This window comes from Ceratotherium simum, chromosome 40 (genome assembly GCF_057802395.1).
Source record: "Ceratotherium simum simum isolate JZ-2026a chromosome 40, ASM5780239v1, whole genome shotgun sequence".
NCBI lineage: Eukaryota > Metazoa > Chordata > Mammalia > Perissodactyla > Rhinocerotidae > Ceratotherium > Ceratotherium simum.
Genome location: NC_141939.1, coordinates 9,310,611 through 9,332,209, shown reverse-complemented (window position 1 = coordinate 9,332,209; position 21,599 = coordinate 9,310,611). Strand labels below are relative to the sequence as shown.

Here is a 21,599-nt window from a genome sequence, read left to right as displayed (position 1 = left end):
CAGAGCGTGTCCTGCCAGAAAGCCATCCACTCACTTCTCTATCACTCCTTCAGAGCCCACCACATCACAGGTTTTCTGTCATTTTTTCCTCTTTTCTACTGGATCATAAACTCCTTATGGTCAAGGATCATACCTTATCATGATTGCCTTCTTCCCTGTTGCCTAGGAGAGACAATAAATGTCTGTGGTTTTGAAAAAAGCAGTGGATTATTACTTAGAAATGAGGGAGCTTTTCCCCCCCCCTCATTGTTGGTGTAACACTCAAGAGCATTTGGTATTGTACCACCAAGAAGGGACTTGAGTAAGAGGGAAAAACAAGCAACTCACTCCCCTGAGGACTTAAATATCTTGACGGTATCATCATTTGCCAGAAAAGAAACTGGCTTCAAGTAGCAGCCACTTCCTACTTTCAACCAGGGGCTTGCTGCACACATAGGATGTCATCAGCATCGACATGCCACAATGGCTTCCTGAGAGGGGATCAGAGATGTGCTATATATACCCCTTGCCTCCAAACAGCCAAGGCCAAAAGGTCACAGTCACTTGCTTCCTGAGGGGAGAGACAGATTTCCCAGCCAGCCGTCTCTGCATAGACAGCCTCCCCCAGGCCACGTGGGCACTACAGTTCTGTTCCCAGACTCCATGGCCTCTGCCATCCCTGCCTCCAGCTTGCACCAGCAAATCTCATCTCTCCCTTGCTCTAATGCCCCCGCCAGCCACCACGACACTTACTTCCCTCAAATACTGTAATTCCACGTTTCACTCTCAAGTTTAACATCTTTGACTGCCTGACTTTGGGGAGGCTCAATACGCCTGGAATACTTTTTTTTTTTTACTGTTCTCCAACATCCTTCAGTCCAAGAGAGGGTCTCATCCTATTTATTCATCTCTGCCCCTGATTTCCTTTCTGTGGTTTCTCCTGGCAGAAACCCAGCCCCAAAACCTCAGGAAATTTAATTCTGTCTTCCACGGCCCAGCTGAAGCTGCCTTTCCTCTCAGGAGCATTCCTGGACCCCTAGAGCCCTTGCAAATCGCCCTTTCCTCTACCCTCCCGCAACACAGAAGATCTCCCAGACCATTCAGCATTTGCTGACAGGCCATCCTGTATTGCTGGTGCTGCTTCTGGAGCGCCTATCTCATTTCCAGCCAAACGAGGAATTCCTTGTGACAGCACCCAAGTCTCCTTCTGCTCCCCTCTCGCTCATGTCCCCATCCCCACCCCAGCTAGCACACTGATGAGGCCTCCAAAGGAAGCTCAGCGACTCAAGCCTAAGGAACAACTGGCGTACAGTCATCATCTTTCCAGAGCCATTTTCCTGGCAACTCAATCCATCAACTCTATCCAAGGTACATTCTGTGTTTAACATCCTCTTGGGGTTTGCAGAAAGCAGAGCTGAGTCGCAGCACTTTACTCTCAGCACACCGGTCAGAAGCTCCAGTCTGACCCCTCCACTGCCTCCGATGCAGGGCAACGCTGTGAGGACGTATCTGAGATAGAGGCGTTACCTTGACAACCAGAAAGTTTTCCACAACCTCCCACCTGTTTTACAAGGAACCTGATACCTAGTGATCTGCACAAGATAAAATTCTTTGAGTTACAACTGCCCATAACCCATAGTTGATTCATTCTAGTTAAATTCTTTAATTTTACACAAGGGAATCTATACAGAAAAATGTTTTGGGGGTTATAATGTATATATGCACATGTATATGTATTATGTATGTAGGGTACAATTGTGTTTCTAGTTGGTCTGTACAAAACTGACCTCAACTTGACAACTGTATTTTTAGAAGACCGAAATTCCAGGATGCCTGATTGCTAAACTCTGTAATGGGCTAATCTGACACCTGAGCACTTTCAAATCTTTCTATTCATTATTATCATGTTTAAAACACTTATATATATTAAAATTAGAAATTATTTTAAACTTTGATTTAAAATGTGCAATAATTCAGTGAAATCATGTAACACAAGGATGCAAACAATACACTTTATCAGAATAGCTCTGTTTCAGAAAAATTGTTTTCAGGTCACTTTTTCTGACATTAAAAACAAAGAATAATGATTTTTGCCTAAGGAATTTTAAATCTATTCTGCTATTTGCAAGAGCAAAACTAGTGTTCCACCTCGTCACTGTTTACCTTCCAGCTTCCTGAACTTAAATTCCACTGCACAGCACATGATGGCCATTAGGGGACATCCCTAGCCTCTTTCCGCAGAGCCTGCCCTCCTTCACCAAGCCTAGTTATTGTGACAGATTGAGAAGACTCGTTAGGTGTTCTTAGAAAATGTATTAGAATATTCAGTGGTTGCATTAACATATTCTAGAAATGATGCTGGAAATTACCATGTGAGCGTTAAGTCATTTGATGATGGACTACTGTGGAAACAGTAGGACTTCTCAGATAACTGAGAACTTGAACAAGCTTTGCCTAATAAGGGAAATTTTGAAAAGTTTTCCTAAAATATTTATTATAAGGGAAGGCCCAAAAATCCTATAGCCCTAGACAATAGCACAAAGGGTTTGATTGTAATTTATATATGATCAATTTCTCTTTGCTTTGAGACATTTCTATGGTAGGTTTTCTCCCCTTCAACTCTTCTACCTCAATATTGAATTTACCATGATTTGGGGAAGGAGTTAAAATTGCACTGACCTACAATTTCACTCATCCTCCAGACTACATTTTTACCATTAACTGTCTCTGTTCAATCTCCACCCTTCTGATTCCAACTCCTAGTGACTCACCATTTTCATTGCATGCAGCATGGTCCATATTTTTCATACCTTTCCATATTCCATGAGCTCCTTACCCCTCTTCTAGAGATAAGACCAGATGAACGAATCAAAGAATCTTCCATAAAACATCTCGACCTCTATTCTCTGAGGGTACCTGACTAGGAGGCAAAACTATAATTTTTTACACCATTGTTCTAATTATCCTAACACCTGGTCAATTCAGTCCACTATTTGGCCAATTCAGTGAAAGAAATATCGGGTGGTTTATTTTCCGGCGTTAGGTAGGCAAAGCCCTGAGGCATCTTGTGGGTGTGGTTTTAAGGGTCCCTGGCTTTTAGCCCAGGGAGCTAACCTACCACTGAACGCTTTTTCATGTGAAACCCCTGCAGGCGTCCGGACTCATGGCTTTGGCCTTGTAACCTGGGCTCCTCCATCCACAGGGCAGCCGTGCCCTTTCTCTGTCCTTGTCCTCCTTCCTGTATGGTAATGGCAGGCTCTCAATTTGGCCCACTGCCCTCTGAGTCAGCCCTCCCTCTATCCATAAAACCACATTTGATGGCTTCGTGCCTCTTGAGAGGAAGCACAGGATGTGCCTCTGGAAGGCCTGGGGCCTTTGCACACTTTAAACTGTGGTTTAGCCAGATCCTTTCCTGAGATCTGATTCTTGACAAATTCAAAGAATGGACCACTGAGATGTTTGAATGAGCAATCTTATGAGAGAAGGAAAAGCGGTGTAAATGCATGGCATATCATTCTGAAACTGACCTGACTTTGCTACACTGCCCCAGAAAGAATGCAGCAAGGTGTCATTATTTCATTGTAAAACTTGCTTTACACTAAAGAGATCCGAGAATTCCACACTGAAATGTCCGCACTCTCCCTCAACAAGGGTAAAATGTAATATTAAACATAAGTCACAATGGAAAACTTGATGCCTCCGGACATTAGAATGAATTATAAAATGTCTCCACCGCTATGGCAGTTTCCCAGTTAAAATTTAATATTGGTGGGTTAATGACTAACCACTGTTAATGAATAATGGAATAAATGAAGTGGATTTTATTACTTGAGTGAGGTAACTTATTAGTCTTAAAATAGCTGTCTTAGCAGCTATTCTAAGAAAGGGGATTTCCTTATCAATAAATTATTTTCTACACGTAGTTTTCCAAAACTACACATGGAGTTAATGGACACCCTTAAAGATGATATTTTATTCAGTCAATGGGTCTGAATATAGGCTAACAGAATAATGTTGGTTTCTATGTTAACTTTTAAATGGATCAGCAATAACGTTTTAATGATAGGAACTAAGGCACAGGGTAATATAAATTACTAAAGTTACTTAAATACAATTTACTTAATCTTTCTCTGCCTCAATTTTCTTATCTGCAAAATAGAAAGAATAACTACTTCACAGGTTGTCATAAAGACCTGGCACAACGTAAGCATTCCCAAAAGGTTAATGGCTATCGTTATACCACCATTACTGCCACAGGATCGTGGCTAACATAAAACAGCATCACTCACGCTCACTAACTGGTTAACCAATCCAGATCACCTGAGTGTCTCTTGTGGTGGAGGACGTCTGTGTAGGCCTGTGGGTGAGGGGAGAGGCTTCCTCACCCCTTTTCTCCACACCTCGCCTGAGCTCAGAGGGCAGGGCGGAGGTAATTTCTGCCAACATTAAGATCACAACAGCCTCTGACTTTAATCACGTGTTAATTAGTGAGAATTAAAAATAATTTGCATTTTCTGAGTAAATACCCACTCATGGGGAAATGGCAAGGACCAGAAATGTGCTGGCTGAGTGCATGATGAAAAACTTGCCTAAAATCGTAAAATAATACATAAACCATCCCCAGAGAGAGAACAGCCCTTAGTAGGGATTGTCATTTCACTTGTGTTATACACGTCGTTCACAGACAGCGTTACTCTCACAAAGGATTCTGGGACCTGAGTCCTTTAAATTCTGATCAAAGACCATCACTTTCGAAAATGCCAAATGAGAAAAACTCAGAGACACAAAGGTCACAAGCACTTTCATGCTCCTCTGGCATTAGCAGGGCCTTGCAAGCAAGCACCAGCTACATAGTTTGCGCAATCCAGTGCAAAATGAAAATGAGGGGTCCACTGTATAAGAATAAATAAATAAGAAATAAGAATTTACTAAGCATTTCAAGACAGCGGCAACAGAGCATTAAACCAAGTGATGGGCCCTTCTTAGAGCAGGAAATGTGATTGCACAGGTGCACGCTCTGCATGCAGGGTCTCACCTCAGCTGTCACCGTCAGAAAGGCAATGCAGGTTGGTGGGTGGCCCCCACGTGTTGGAGCGAGGCAGCGTGCACATGTTACTCACCACTGTCACTGCATCATTCAGCAAGGACTCTCCAAAGACCAGTATGTATAGCTGCTCGTTGACGTGAATGTTCTCGAAGACGGCCAGCACAGCCACGGGATCCACAGCGGAGATTAGGCTGCCGAAGAGCAGATTCTGGAGCAAAGTGATGTCGCTCAGGCCAAAGGCTTCAATCTGGCAGATCCCAAACAAAGACACCCCAATGCCAATGGAATTCCACAGTGTCCCTACCACAGCATACCAGAAAATGGTGCCGAAGTTCTCAAAGAACGGGCGAGTGGGCATGAAGTAGCCTGCATCCAGCACGATTGGCGGGAGGAGATATAAGAAGAACACATCCGTCTTCATTGCAGGCGGGGACTTTTCATCAACTCCGAAAATAATCCCGCCCAGCAGAAGTCCAACCATTATAAGAAGGCAGCTCTCAGGCACGATGGTGGGCAATTTGTGATAGAGATGGAAGCCTGTTAAGGAACAAATAAACACACAAAATTTAAGATATGCAGGAATCACACAGAAGATAAACTGGTTCTCTCTGACAAAACCAATAGGTTCTATTTCAAAATCTCCCAGGTCAGCATAATTGACCATAGATTTACAGATTTACAGATTATGGCTTTACAGATTATGATGTAAAAGTCAGATGATCCCCCGAAAACTATTCACAAAGTACACTTAGGCGCAAGTTTAACTGTATGTCAGAAGTTGAATGCTATAGGTGTACAGTATTGACACAGTACAGTTTTTGCCTAAACTCCAATTAAGTTTTCTTAAATAAGACAATGCAACTTTATATTTGAAGCAATTTCATGATTTCTAACACATATTCAAATGTAACATCTCATTTTATCCTCATGAAAACCTTAAGCAGTAGACAAGGCTGTTATTTTCAACCTTTCCTAAAATTCAAGTGGAAACTGAGGTTCAAAGAGATACAGGGTCTTGCTGAGGTGGCCAGATCACATGCCAGTTTTCAGATTACTGCTGTCACTTCTGGTATTGAGAGGAGTCTGTAACTGATTCAATATTTTTAATTTCGGATTCTTTCATTTGGAATGCTGAATATGTTTAATTTTTCAGATGTCTGCTCCTTCAGAGATAACCAAATCAATCCATCAAAGGTACACCGGGTAGTTTCTACATATGGGATATAAACACGCCATGGTCTTCAATCTCAGAGTTTCCAGTCGAGGCAAAGGAAGAGTCAGTGTTTAGGACTGACTCCAACATAGGGCACCGCGTGACAAGCCCCAGTCAAATGCTGTAAGACTAGAGAAGGAGGAAATCTGGTGAGGACATCATGGAGGAGGCAGCATCCGACAGGGCTTCACTAAAGGACAGACAGGCATGAAACACATAGAGAAGGCATGAAGAACTCCTACGAAGTGAAGAAATGGAGGCAAATACCTATCTCCTTATTCGAGGTGCAGCCCAGTGTGGCCTTAAGGCAGAGACCATGTTAGGGGAGGCCTGTAGCAGAAAAAAAGGAGGGGAATGTGGGTCGACCAGCGCATGGGGCAATGCGGGAAGTTACTTCCCACAGGAAGGTCACTTGACAGGCCTTAGGTGAGGATGGCCTTTTACAAGGCAACAGTGAGTCACCCTGAAGGCACTTCATCCATTTTAGAATTAAAGCAGCATACGGAAATTATCTGAATTACAGGTACATAATATTAAAATGACAGAATAAGTCCTCAGAAACTTACAATTCCAGAAGTTTTAATAAGTAAATCCTTAGAAGCCTACAAACTGTACCAAAGTCACAGCATGAAATCATAGCTTGTGAACCAAAAAAATGTAAGCATAATAATTTGAAGAGATTTAAAGAACTAATTTCTAAATAATAAAGTGAACATCTTTACGTCGTATTCAAACAATCCCTCAAGCTTTGGTTATTTTATTATTCATATTATAGCAGGCTCCAATAATTGTTGGAGAATGAACGTATTCAACTGGTTCGGCCTCTCTTTACCCATGAGCTCTGGCCTGAGAACCTCTCTGGTACACAGAGAAGTTAAAAACATCCACCAAAAACTATATCTTTGTAACTTCTCCTCACACTGGCTGGCTCCTGCTTCTACATGTGACTTTCCCTGGATGTAAGGATGTGCTAATAACAGCCTCCCTGGCCCCACAGTGTCCAAGTGCAGTCAGCTCCTTGCCCGCCATCTGACGACCGCCCCCTGGCTTCGGATCCAGGTCCCTTGTCCCTGCCTGTGGCTGTGTTTAGGTTACTAACAGGCCCAGGCCCAGCATGCTTATCTGTAGAATGGGGACAAGTACACCCATCACATAAAGAACTATAACAGTAACCGAGCTGTCGGTTGCACAGCACTAACCACTGTGCCTGCGACATCATAAATGCCCCTCAATTTTTGTTTTCTCTTCCTAGTCTACATGAAGAAACAAGAGAAAAGAGTTCTGAAGAAATGCACAGAAGCAAGGGAAACTGGAAAACTGGCGAGGCCAGTTTTGGGTGGCTCCCACTTCCTCTTCTCGCCTTTTTCTTTCCTCAGGTACCCAGTGCTCTCACATGGGGCGCCATCTCTGCTTCCTAAGAATGGAGGACGGAAACCAGGCAGATGGGAGGAAGGATGAAACAGAGATGGCTTCAATGCACCACACAGGCCAACGGCTGCCCCGCTCCTGCGATGCGACTTATCCTGACCAGGAACCCAGGCGAGCAAGCAGGAACCCACCCAGGAGAAGCAAGTGAAACGCAGCAACACAAACGCAGGATGCAGTGAGACGGAACGGCCACTAGGAAAAAGGGCTGGAGGAAGCGTGGAGGAAGTGAGGAGAAAATCTGGTAGTAGCAAATATCAGAAAAGAACAGCAACAGATCAAGAACATTTGTTTAAGAAATCACGTATTTATATTTTATTTTAGTTTTTAATTATTTTACTGGGGTCATATTGGCTTATAACATTGTGTAAATTTCAGGTGTACATTATTATATTTCATTTCTGTACAGACTGTATCGTGCTCACCACCAATAGTCTAGTTCTTATATGTCACCATACATATGTGCCCCTTTACCTCTTTCGCCTTCCCCCAACCCCTTCCCCTCTGATAACCACTAATCTGTTCTCCATATCTATGTGTTTGTTTATCTGCACATATGAGTGAAATCATATGGTATTTATCTTTCTCTGACTTATTTTGCTTAGCATAATACCCTCAAGGTCCATCGGTGTTGTCGCAAAAGGCATGATTTTGTCTTTTTTATGGCTGAGTAGTATTCCATTGTATATATATATACCACATCTTCTTTATCCATTCATCCCTTGATGGGCACTTGGGTTGTTTCCACATCTTGGCTATTGTGGATAAGGCTATGATGAACACAGGGATGCAGAAATCTATTTGAATTGTTGATTTCATTAAGGAGACAAGAAATAACAAATGCAAATGTGGAGAAAAGGGAACCCTCGTACATTGCTGATGGGAATGCAAACTGGCGCAGTCACTGTGGAAAGAGTATTTATATTTTGAAAAGGCTGCTCTCCTTTCTTTTATGAATGCTTAGGCCATTCAGAATTGGTCTGAGTGACTCTTGCTTGAAACTGGACAGCAATTACCGAATCTGCCCAGTTCTTCCACAGGCGAGAAGGGATTACTGCAGGGTGGCCACAAGAGATCTCAGTCCACTGTTTCTTGGTGAACATAAGGAGAGACACTGAGTTTTATAACACACCCTCTGCTGGCATAAAAAGTTTTGTGTGTAGGTGTCTACGCTTTTACGAATGACAGGAGCCACACTTATCAGCGAAATAGTCAAAACAAAACAAAAAATGGCTTCTTAAAATCCATTGTTCACAGAATAAAACAAATAAATCAACATTTACAAGTGTGTGCCTTTATGGCTCTCCCCTACCTCCCCCAAGTATTTCTTGAAGGGGAAATGAACTTGAATAAACAGATTTTGCCTTCCCAGGGTCATCATCCCACCTAACATTATCAAGAAATATATCAGTTATCAGGAAACAAGTCAAATGAACTTTTTGATGATTTTTACAAGGCTGAACGTGAGCTACTGCGGGTACGACCTACTGTGTAGTCCAGGGGTCTGCCAACTTTTCTCCGGAAAGGCGCAGAGAGTAAATATTCTCAGCTTGCCATACTTGACTCTGCCGTTGCAGTACAACAGGAGACAGAGATAATAACTAAATGCAAGAGGGGGGCTGTGTTCTAATAAAACTATTTACGGACATGGAAACTAAAATACAATTTTATATGTCACAAAATATCATTTTTCTTTTGATTTTGTTTAACCATTTAAAAATGTAAAAGCCATTCTCGACCCACAAGCCATACAAAACCGGGCTAAGGGCCATATCTGGCCCCCTGGCTGTGGTTTACTTACCCCTGGCTTAGTTTGTTCTTCGCATTTCCTGCTAACTTCCATTTATAGTGCTTGGGGCATTGTACTGTGCCATTCACTTTTTATTACTACCATATAAAAGTCTGTGAGAATGGATGCTTTAAAATTTATTTTATTTTAATTGCAATAGAAATTCACTTAGTGGGAAGGGGAGTAGAGGTCTCTTTTACAAAATACACAGTTAAGACATTCCTCTTCTGGAGTGAATCTATTTTAATTTCTCTCTGCCTACACTGTTGAAATTAACTGAGCTTAAAATCTGAAGATCTATGCATAACTAAGTGCAATGCAATTAATTCACTATATTTTCTCATTATGCTTAAAATAAGCTATTCGTTAAATTCTGGGAAGAGAGCAAAACGAGAAACAACACAGGAAGCTTCCAGATAAGCAGGTTCAACAAAAGAGCAACAATGTGAAAATCTGAATCAGAGAAAACCACCACCATCACCACCAACAAAAACCATATAAAATAAGTCTCAACAAAAAAAAAAAAAAACAGTTCTAATTAACAAGTTGTGAGGACAAGGGACCCCAGTGGAGGCAAGTATGGACAAACCCCTCGGGAGAGAGGCCACTAACTCTAGGTGAAGATAAACACAAACTTTCTAATTAATACTCCATATTTTAAGAGAGCTTAAAGAAAAAATAATGACATTTATTATATCCACAAATATTTGCTAAGCCCGTGTTAAGTAGGCGACAAGTACCCTCGGGAACAAAGTTAGCACAGGCAGCCTTCGAGACTGCCTGACCCAGAACTAGCTTCTGGGCTGGTCATTCGCAAAGCAACTCTAGGAAACGCTGGATTTACAGTAAAGAATGGTCTAAAATAAATCATGCCTATTTGGGAAAAAAGGTAAATATTTATGAAATACATTAAATTTGTTTTTACGTATTAAGAGAAATAACAAGTTCATTCAAGCCTAAAAATGCTGATTTTATGTATCCCAATTCACATAGCAACAAAATACACATTTTTTTAAAATAGAATGTCAATAAGCAATAGAGAGAACCAGAGAGAAAAATAGTAAGAAATACCATTTTTATCAGATACATCAAGAAGCTGTGTCACTGCACAACAACTCTAGTGGACAAAGACTCAGTAATAAAACTTAATTCTAAACATAAGTAGAATCAAATTGAGAAAATAAATAATAAAAATAAATCATAAAAAATAAGCAAATACATAAATTGAACAGAATTCAACAAATAAAGCAGAATTAACTGATCGATGTCAATAACTTATTAACACGTGAATATAGATTTCTGACAACATTTAGTCACATACTGGGACTGAAAGGTAATTTGACATTCACCCCACCAAAAAAATAGTCAACTATGAATATAGAGGTTTTAAAAATGTTTCACTTATACAGTTTGCAAAGGACTTAACAAAATAATTTTAAAAAATGAAAATATAAAGCAAACATTAAAAATTTGCTGGGATTATCCCAAAGCAGAATTTACATGGTATTTACTATTTCCAAATGACTTGACCACTTGCAAAGCAAAAGAAAAACATAATGAGTGCAGTCCGTCCATGAAGAATTTTGGAAAGCAACAGAGTTATATCCTTAATTGGATACTTGTTGAGTACCTTCCCTGTACAAGGCTCTGAGGGAGTTGGTGTTGGATCACACGAGACAGAGGAATCAAAGATGAATTCAAGGTTTTTGGCTCAAACAACTGGGTGTAGAGTTGGGTTATTGACTGAGATGGAGAACAATAGGGAAAGAGAATATTTCAAAGGAAATAATTAAGATTGTAAATGCCAATCAGAATCTCCTTGAAAAGTATCATGGAGGTTAACAAATTGATAGCAAGATTTAGCTAGAAGAAATGGCAGACAGTTTCTATAGAACTAATACTATAGAAGAGCTATCTCTTCTTAAAGGGTCTATGATGTCAGACTTGCCTTACACCACTGCCAAAAATATTGCCATATGTTTTAATTAAGCCCATAATGGATCACAGGATGAAACAGTAAACTCAGATAATGGCATACAGTGGTACAACAACGTCATGTAAAGCAAGAAGGTATACCACCATGGGGAAAGAAGGCATGATTTAATCAGTGGTATTGGAGGAGGTAAAGAGAAATCACACACACACACACATTTATTTTTTACTTCTACAATGGTGAAAAATTCTATAAAGGTCAAAGAGTTTAACATTAAAAAAAAATCTATTAAAATACAAGGAAATCCTATGCTGTAATCATCTCACTTACAAAGTAATATAATCAGTGACTAAAAAGTAAAGTATATTAAAGTAGAAGATAGGTATGCCTGAATTCACCTTTTCAAAGTTTGTGGGGGGAAAAAAAAGGTAAGAAAATGAAGATAAGTAAAAAGAACTGACTTCTGCTTCTGGGAAGGTGGAGTATGTATTTTTCTCTATTCCTCCACTAAGAAGACTGAAAGGTGGAGAGAAGGAGGAAGACCAGCTAGGGACCCCAGATCTGAAGAACAACAGGACAGTGAGTTCCCTGGGTTTTCCCTTTGCCTCTAATATCCCAGACTTGGAGCCAAGGAAGTCAGCAACCTGGAAACACCAATGGGCATGGATAACAAAACCCCACCGAAAGCCTGCTCTCTTTAGACAAAGGACCAGGAAAAAGGCAGCCTAGCAAGACAGAAAACTTCTAGATAATAACTGCTCCACTCCCGAAAAACACCACAGAAGAAACTGTGGCCCCAGCCTCAGCAAAGTCTGAGGGGGGAGTCTAGATTCCACCCTTGCTAGACTGTAAGAACACCCCAGCCTCCCTATCAGGGTGGTGTCAGAAAAGAAAAAAGTAGGATGCTGGGACTTGCTTCATGACTGGGTGGTAATGAACACCCCTCTCCCTCCTGGTGCCAGTGCAGACTATGTAGGGAACCCGGACTTTCACCACCCCATAATAATGAGGCACCCCACGCCCGCCTCACTGGGATGAGTCAGAGGAGGCCTACTGGAGAGTCAGGACTTTCACTTCTTCCCAACAGTAATGAAGCCACTCTTCCCCTGTGGTGTCAGGGGAGCAGCAAGGAGGTATCAGTGGAGACCTAGTAAGGATCCAGAACTCCTACCCCATGCAGTAATAATGAGGAGCATCCCCCTCAGGTGGTCAATGGAAGCAAAGTGGGAAATCTGAAAATCTACCCCCAATGGCGGTAATGATATGGCACCTCCCTCCACCCCACTGCCAGAGTTGTGTCATAAGAAGACATCTAAAACAGAAGGTATAAATAAGATCTAGAGTCTCATAACACAATACCTAAAATGCCCATGTTTCAAAAGAAAATCATTCATCCCCAAGAAGATCTCAAATTGAATGAAAAGACACAATCAATAGATTCCACTATCACGATACAGAGATGTTAGATTTATCTGGCAAAAATGTTAATACTGCCATCATAAAAATGTTTCACAAGCAATTACAAACAAACATATTTGAAACAAATGAGGAAAAAAACAGAAAGTCTCAGCAAAAAAATAAAAAACCTGTACAAAGAAATAAAAGATATAAATAAGAACTCTATGGAAATTTTAGAACTGAAAAATACAATAACTGAAATAAAAATTTCAATTATATAGGCTCAACAGAAGAATGGAGTAGACAGGAAAGAATTAGCAAACTGGAACATCAAATGATAGAAATTACCCAATCTGAACAACAGAGAGAAAACTGACTTAGAGCCTAAGGGACCTATGGAGCTATAACAAAATATCTAAAATTCATGTCATCAGAGTGACAAAGAAAAAAGAAAGATGGTGAGGTTGGAAAAGTACTCAAAGAAATAATGGATAAAACTTCCCAAATTTGGCAAAAGACATAAACCTACAGAATCAAGAAGATAAGTGAGGCTCAAACAGAATAAACCCAAAGAAATTCACATCAAGACACCTCATAGTCAAACTTCTGAAAATACAGAAAAAGAAAAAATCTTGATAGCAGACAAAGAGAAAGGACATTTTATCTACAGGAGGGGAAATAGAATGTTAGCAGATTTATCATCAGAAATTATGGGGGCTATAAGGAAGTAGCACTATCTTGTTCACGTGCAGAAAAAAGGACCTGCCAGCCCGGAATTCTATATCCAGTGAAAACGTCCGTCAGTGATGCAGGGGAAATCAAGACATTCTCAGTTGAAGGAAAACTAAGAACATTTGTTGCCAGCAGACCCCCCCTAAAATAAGGGCTAATGGAAATTCTCAAAACGGAAAGCAATAGAGTCCTGGAACAGCAGAAAATAAGAAGGAAAGCTGAAAGGGTAAAAATATGAGCAAATTCAATACATTTTCCTTCTCTTGAATTGTCTAAATTAAGTTTGACTGCTGAAGCGGAAATTATAACACCGTTTGAAATGGTTCTCAATGTATATAAATGTTTAAGACAATTATATGTGACAGAGGATAAAAAGATGTAAAAGGAGGTAAGGTTTCTATACTTTCCTCACACTGATAAATGACTACACCAGTAGATTGCTCTTAGTTATGTATATATAACGTAATATCTAGAGGAACCACTGAAGAAGCTATACAAAGAGATACTCTCAAAAACACTATAGATAAATGAAAACGGAGTTCTAAAAAGTGTTCAAGTAACCCACAGGAAGGCAGGAAAAGAAAACAGAGAAATAAAAACAGTGAACAAAGAATACAAAAAATAAAGTGGCAGATTTAAACCCAACATGTCAATGGTTACATAAAATGTATATAGTCTAAAGGCATTAATTAAAAGACAGCTGTTAGTAGAATGGATTAAAAAAAAATAAGACCCAACTATATGCTGTCTACAAAAATCTCACTTCAAATACAATGATATAGGCAGGTTGAAAATAAAAGAACAGAAAAAGTTACATCATTAAAACATTAATGAAAAGAAAGCAGAAGTCACTATATTAACATCCAATAAAGTAAGCTTCAGAACAAAGAAAATGACCAGAGAGAGGAAGAGACATTACAGGATGATAAATGGGCCAGTCCACCAAGAAGACACAGCAAGCCTAAATGTGTATGCACCAAAGAAAATATATGAAACAAAAACTGATAGAATTAAAAGGAGAAATAGACAAATACACAATTATAGTTAAAGACTTCAGCATCCCTCTCTCAATAATTGATAGAATAACTATACCATCAACCAAAAGGATCTAATTCTACAGATTACACATTCTTTTTAAGAATTCACAGAACATATACCAAGAGAACATATCCTGGGCCATAAAAACAAACCTCAACAAACTTAAAAGAACTGAAATCAAACAGAGTATATTCTCTAATCACAACGGAGTCAAACTAGAAATCAATAACATACAGAAAACAGAAGAATCTCTAAATTTGGAGACTCAGCAACACACTTCTAAATAATCTATGGGTCTTCACACCCATTAGGATGGCTGTAATCAAAAAGACAGATAATAACAAATGTTCGTGATGACGTGGAGAAATCAGAACCCTCATACACTGCTGGTGGGAATATAAACTGTACAGCCACTTTGGGAAACAGGCTGCGAGTTCCTCAAAAAGTTAAACATAGACTTATCATTTGGCCTACAAATTTCATTCTTAGGTATACACTCAAAATAAAGGAAAATCTGTCTACACAAAAACTTGTACACAAATGTTCAAAGCAGCATTATTCATAATAGCCAAAAGGTTGAAAACAACCGCAATGCCCATCAAATGATGAATGGATAAACAAAATGTGGCAAAACCTTACAATGGAATATTATTTGGCCACAAAAAGGAATGACACACTGATACGTGCTACAACATGGATGAACCTCATAAACATTGTGCTAAGTGAAAGAAGCCAGTCACAAAAAACACCACATACGTATTATATGATTCCATTTATGCGAAATGTCCCGAATAGGCAAATCTACAAAGACAGAAAGTAGATTAGGGATTTCCTAAGGCTGGGCCGGGATGAGGGAATCACATAGTCATGACTAAAGTATATAGGATTTCTTTTGAGGGTGATGAAAACATTCTAAATTTTATTGTAGTGATGGTTGCACAACTGTGAATATACTAAAGACCATAAAATTGCATTCTATAAATGGGTGAAATACATACTATGTAAATTATAACTTAATAATGCTATTATAAAAAAATAATCCATGGGTCAAAAAGGAAGTCTCAAGGGAAATCAAAAAGTACATTGAGCTGAATAAAAATGAAAATATATCAAAACGTGAGATAAGTAGTGCTGAGAGAGAAATGTATAGCACTAGATGCATTCATTAGAGAAGAAAAGTCTCAAATCAATAATCTAACCTCCCACTTCAAGAACCTAGATAAAGAAGAGCAAAATAAACCCAAATGAAGCAGAAGGAAGGAAATTATAAAGATAACAGGAGAAATCAGTGAAATTGAAACCAGAAAAATAGAAGAAAATTCAATGATATAAAAAGCTGGATCTTTGAGAAGACCAATAAAATTGACAAACCTCCAGCAAGACTGTCAAAAAAAAAAAAGACACAAATTATCAATATTGGGAATTAGACAGGAGTATCATTCAGACCCTGCTGACATCAAGAGGATGATAAGGGAATTCTAGGAACTACTCCACATACACACTTGATAGCTTCGATGAAATGGACCAATTCCTCTAAAAACACAAATGGCCACAACTCACCCCATATGAAGGAGATAGTTTGAATAGCCCTGTAACTAGCAAAAAAAATTGAATATGTAACTTAAAACTCCTAAACAAAGAAATCTCTAGGCCCAAACGTTTTCACTAGTGAATTCTACAAAACAACATCAATTCTATACAATCTCTTCCAAAAGACAGAAGAGGAGGGAAGATCCAATTCAAGCTTTTATGAAGCTACTATTACCCTGATATCAAAACCAATAACAGTACAAAAGAGAAAGCAACAGACCAATATCCTTTATGAGTATTGTGATACTGTGTTTTATAATAAGAAATACGTATTTGGTCTTCGACCCTGTTCCTGGCACAGAGTTGCTAAAACCCTTGACATTTCCTAAGTGATGAGTGCAAAAAAAGGTATCTTTTCTTATGTTAATGAGGTTACTTTTGGAGTGTCCCTAGGTCACCTAAGGATGCGGGCTGGTTGCCAGAAGAACCAGCCATGTGATTAGAGAAGTGTAACTTTCAATCCCACCCCATCTGACCTTCAGGAAAGAAAGAGGGGCTGGAGGTTGAATCACTCGCCAATGGCCAATGATTTAATCAATTGTGCCTACATAACAAAGCCTCCATAAAAACCCAAAAGGACTTGGTTTGCAGAGCTTCCAGGTTGGTGAACACGTGGAGATTAGAGTACAGTGGCACACCTGGAGAGGGCATGGGAGCTCTGCGCCCTTTCCCTACACCTTGCCCTATGTCTCTCTTCCATCTGACTGTTCCTGAGTTACATCCTTTTATAATAAACAGGTACTATAGTAAGTAAAATGTTGCTCTGAGGTCTCTGAACCACTCTTGTAAATTAATCAAACCCAAGGAGGGGGTCATTGGCTCCAATCTATAGCCAGTTGGTCAGAAACACAGGTAACAACCTGGACTTGCGACTGGCATCTGCACTAGAAGGCAGTCTCATGGGATCTGATGCTATCTCTAGGGAGAGAGTGTCAGAATTGAGTTGAATTATAGGACACCCAGCTGGCGTCCAAGAATTGCTTAGTGGTATGTGGGATAAACCCACACATTGGAATTGGGTGCAGAATTAGAGTGCAGATGCAAAAATCCTTATCAAAATATTAGCAAAGAATTCAGCAATAAAAAAAAAGAATTATACACCATGACCAAGTGATGTATATTCCAGGGATACAAGGTTGGTTCAATATTCAAAAACTAATCAATGTAATCCATCATATCAACAGACTAAAGCAGAAAAATTATATGATTATGCCAATCGATGCAGAAAAAGCATTGGCAAAAGTTCAACATCCATTCATGATAAAAACCCTCTGGGGGCTGGCCTGGTGGCGTAGTGGTTCAGTTCGCGTGCTCTGCGTCGGCAGCCTGGCGCTTGCAGGTTCGGATCCCAGGCACGGACCTACACACTGCTCATCAAGCCACGCTGTGGCAGCGTCCTGCATACAAAAAAATAGAGGAAGACTGGCAAAGATGTTAGCTCAGGGACAATCTTTCTCAAGACAAAAAAAAAAAGAGAAAGATTGGCAACAGATGTTAGCTCAGGGCCAATCTTGCTCACCAAAAAAAAAAAAAAAAAAAAAAAATCCCTCTGCAAACTAGGAATAGAAAGGAACTTCCTGAACTTGATAAAGATCATCCACAAAAACCTGAACGATTCCAAATGCTAAGTTTTAACTACTAGGTGCAAAAGTGCCTAGACGGCACAAAGGTGGCCTGCTCACTTTTAAAACCCCAAATTGGTGCTCAAGACATGGATGCTGAAAAAAATTATTAAATAGCCTATAAATCATTAGGTGAACATTGTGTATATTATGGGAAAATCACTGCAAAGAAAATATGCATCCTTCCTAGAAACTGATAAACAACATATGTGATTAATTCTTCTTTCATTCATTGACTCACAAGCATTTCCAAGCACTCACCATCTGAAGTGTGCAAGTCACTAGAGACACAGCAATAACCAAGACAGACATGGCTCTGTCCTCCTGAAGTTTACTGCCTACAGGGACAAAGGATGCCAAAAGAAGTCACTACAAAAGTCTTGCTGGTTATGGAGAGGGAAAAGTCACAATGGAACCACATTGCAGGGTCCTTATCCCTGTCTGCCCCATGGAGGAGGGGCTCCTGAATGAAACGATGTTTCACCTGAGAAGTGAAGAGAAGTGGTATTGTCAAAGCCAAGAGGGGTGGGAAGGTCTTCTCAGCAGAGGGAACAGCACATACAAACGCACCAGAGCCAGCACAGGTGTGGCGCATCGGAGGTGCTGCAAGAAATCCAAGACAGAGGGCGAGAGTGATGGGTCCCGGGCCTTGTCATCCAGTCTGGATTTATCCCAACGTAGTGGGAAGTAATAACACCCAGCGTGGGCAAGGATATGAGAAAACAGATACGTTTTCCACTTAAGACATTCGCACAGTGTTTTGAGTGGACAGTGAGTGGCCCACGTGGCTCTCTGCCCTCAGTAACACTGTGCCAATGTCTTTAGCAGAGTGCTTACGGCCCTGGAGTCCACAGATCCCCTGAGGGTCTGTTTCACCTGCTACAACACATGTTCACAGGGCTGTGGCAAGTTTTACTCACTTTTGCACTCCCATTGTCTCATATAGTGTGTAGTAGGTAGACAAAAAACGGCAATAAAGAGAAAAGCTCTTTAACCTTTCCTTTGATCTGGCTATACTCCACGCCTATGGAGAGAGACACAGTGAAAACGCATTAGATGGGCGCATTATCACGGGGGGGGGGGGGCCAAGAGCTGAAAACTAAAGATCTATGCCGTGCCTTTTATCACAGTCCTCACATTCCTACTTCCAATGTTTCTGTTTTCTTTAATTTTATTCTTTTATTTTACAATGGAATACACAGCCAACTGACTTGTATCTAATTGTGGTAAAGGTTTATGCTTTTATCACTGCTGGTAATTTCCACCTTTGCTCAGTTTCGTTAAGGTTGTAAAGGTATACTGTTCCTCCTGAAAATCTCCACTTTCACCAAACACAGAACAAATACTGTATGATTCCACTTATATGAAGTACCTCAAGTAGTCAAATTCATAGAGACAGAAGGTAGGATAGAGGTTAGCAGGGGCTGGGGGAAGGGGGAGTTATTGTTTAATGGGAAGAGTTTCTGTCTGGGAAGATGAAAAAGTTCTAGAAATGTATAGTGGTGATGGTTGCACAATACTGTGAATGCACTTAATGTCACTGAATTATACACTTAATGCCACTGAATTATACACTTAAAATATACATAACATAAAATTTACCATTTTAACCATTTTATCACGATGGAAAAAAATCTTCACTTTCATTTTTCACTTTCGTACTTATTCTTACAAATTAATTATGGCAAAGCAAAATGAAATATTGACATAACTGCATAAATACTGCTAAACAAACAAGCATGAAAAGATGATGTTGCTAAAACTGATCTCTACCGATAGGCACTGTCCCCATGTATACATCCCAAAATACTGACTGATCAGCTGGTCCACAGCCTCCCAACTGGGGCTTTAAAAGACCTCTCTCAGAGTGGTCATATAAAATGTGCGAAGCATGGGCTGTTCAAAAATAAAAAGCAAAAAATCAGAATTTTCTGCAATTTGAAGAGTTAAACAACTGATTTTTACAAAAATGCTCACAGCAAAATGTCAAAGAAGAGGGAAATGGTTGAGCAAATTATAGCATATTAACATGACACAACATCTACCACAGCATGTGTGTCTATTATATCAAGACTTCTAAGTGTTTATTCAAAATAATGCTCAAGGGAACAAGAACAGTTATGATATTGTCTTCATTATATTTAAAGCTTAAATTCACTGATTTTATTCAGATATATTTTTTAAGAAAAATGCCTCTTATATGGGACCTGAGAATCTACTGAGACTCTAAGACCAGATGTTCTTATTTAAATTGACAAAACAGAGACGTTTTAGTGAGGGTCAGTGACACTTCACAGGATATCAACCACTGTCAGGATGACATTTGGTTTACTGCTAGAGTTTACCTTTCATAGGCGATGGAGTTGCTGAATGACTTAACTAAACGTCAGAGGCAGCGTGGGAAGGAGCTGCCGGCCTCCTGCCTCTCCCAGCACTGCTTCCCACGCCTGCACTCCTTACTCAAGGTGTAAAACATGAACACTTAGATATTCCAGAACGGCCTTCCCACTTTTCTCAATGGTAAGAGTATGTCACCATTTTTGTTTCTTTCTTTCTCTTTTTGTAACATGATCACATTCTAAGAATGGTATTCATTTTGATTATTATTAACTTGACAAATTCCAGCTGACCCTGAGTGCATAAGTATCCCAATGCATAGACCCAGTTCCCTTAAATAGAACCAGGTATAAATACTGGAAGAAAAATTTCATGTAACATGAAAAAGTCCAGACCAGAGGTTGCCAAGTGGCAGGCCACTGGCCATCATGGCCTGTAGGCCTATCTTGTTTTGTTTATCTGGTGTTTTTGAATATTGAGCTAATCTTTAGAAACTAAGAGTTTTCACATTCTTCTGTCTGGCATATCTTGAAAAATCAGCAGACTGGGCCCTCTGTGCCCCACCCATGTCAATTTGCACAAGGTGGCAATCAGCTGGGCAGGCGCTTCCTCCAGACAGAGCAGGTGTTGGTTCTCCAGCTTGCCTGCCAGCTTCCCCCACCCCTGCCACCCCCTCCACCCATCTCACACACGGGCCACACACACGCACTACGAGGCCCACACTGTCTGCTACCTGTCTAGATCTCTAGTCCAAAAGCCGAACTTTAAGTACTACTAAGACTGCAGTGGAGACTGGGGAGGGGGAACCTTCCATTCTATTTCTCTTCACTGTTCTTTTTAGACTCCTGACTTCAAATCTGAACTGCAGCAATGAGAACACAACTTAGGCACTGAGATTCCATGAATTATAGGACTGGCTTCCCACCTCTTAAGCAAATGAGTGAGGGCTCAGCTCCTCAGAGACCAGGGGTGCCTCCCTGTCTCTGCTGGGCCCCACAGCTGGTTTCTGTCAATGGTGCCAGTTCTCTGACAGGTCCTGGGCAGCACACAGAGTTGGGGAGTTCACTTCTGCAGGCTGAGAGAATTGATGTGGTACCCTGTCGGCCTGGGAGCTTCCTCTCCACTGGAGACAGCTGATCCTAATCTGATCCCTGAGCCAGGGCTGGGCACAGGATTTGACTCATGCCCTTGCCTCATTACTCCCTGCATTAAAACACTTTCTTTAATCTCAGACACATCATTTCCATCCCTGGGCCATCAGCAAGATAAGATCAATTCTCAGTATTATATTTTCCTCTCCACAAGAAGTTGGGCCCAATGAAGTAGCCTATATCTAATGAGCCGGAAAAGTATTTTTGCTGAGGAGACTTGCAATCATCCATAACTAGAAATTTCATATTAGTTCTTAACCAGCATCCTTGTAATTACTCATGACAGACTTAAAGTTGCAAGTGTGTGTAGCAGTGTGCATAACACATGCAGACCAGTACACACGC

The 21,599-nt window shown here is 40.3% G+C and overlaps 1 protein-coding gene across 1 annotated transcript in view; it reads right to left on the bottom strand.

Moving 5' to 3' along the window:
- SLC9A2 (solute carrier family 9 member A2) overlaps window positions 1-21,599 on the bottom strand; it is a 106,534-nt gene that overhangs the window by 61,878 nt on the left and 23,057 nt on the right. Inside the window, exon 2 of the mRNA XM_004435871.2 lies at window positions 5,100-5,563. Coding sequence (XP_004435928.2) covers window positions 5,100-5,563 — 464 coding nt within the window. The remainder of the gene's footprint in view (window positions 1-5,099; window positions 5,564-21,599) is intronic.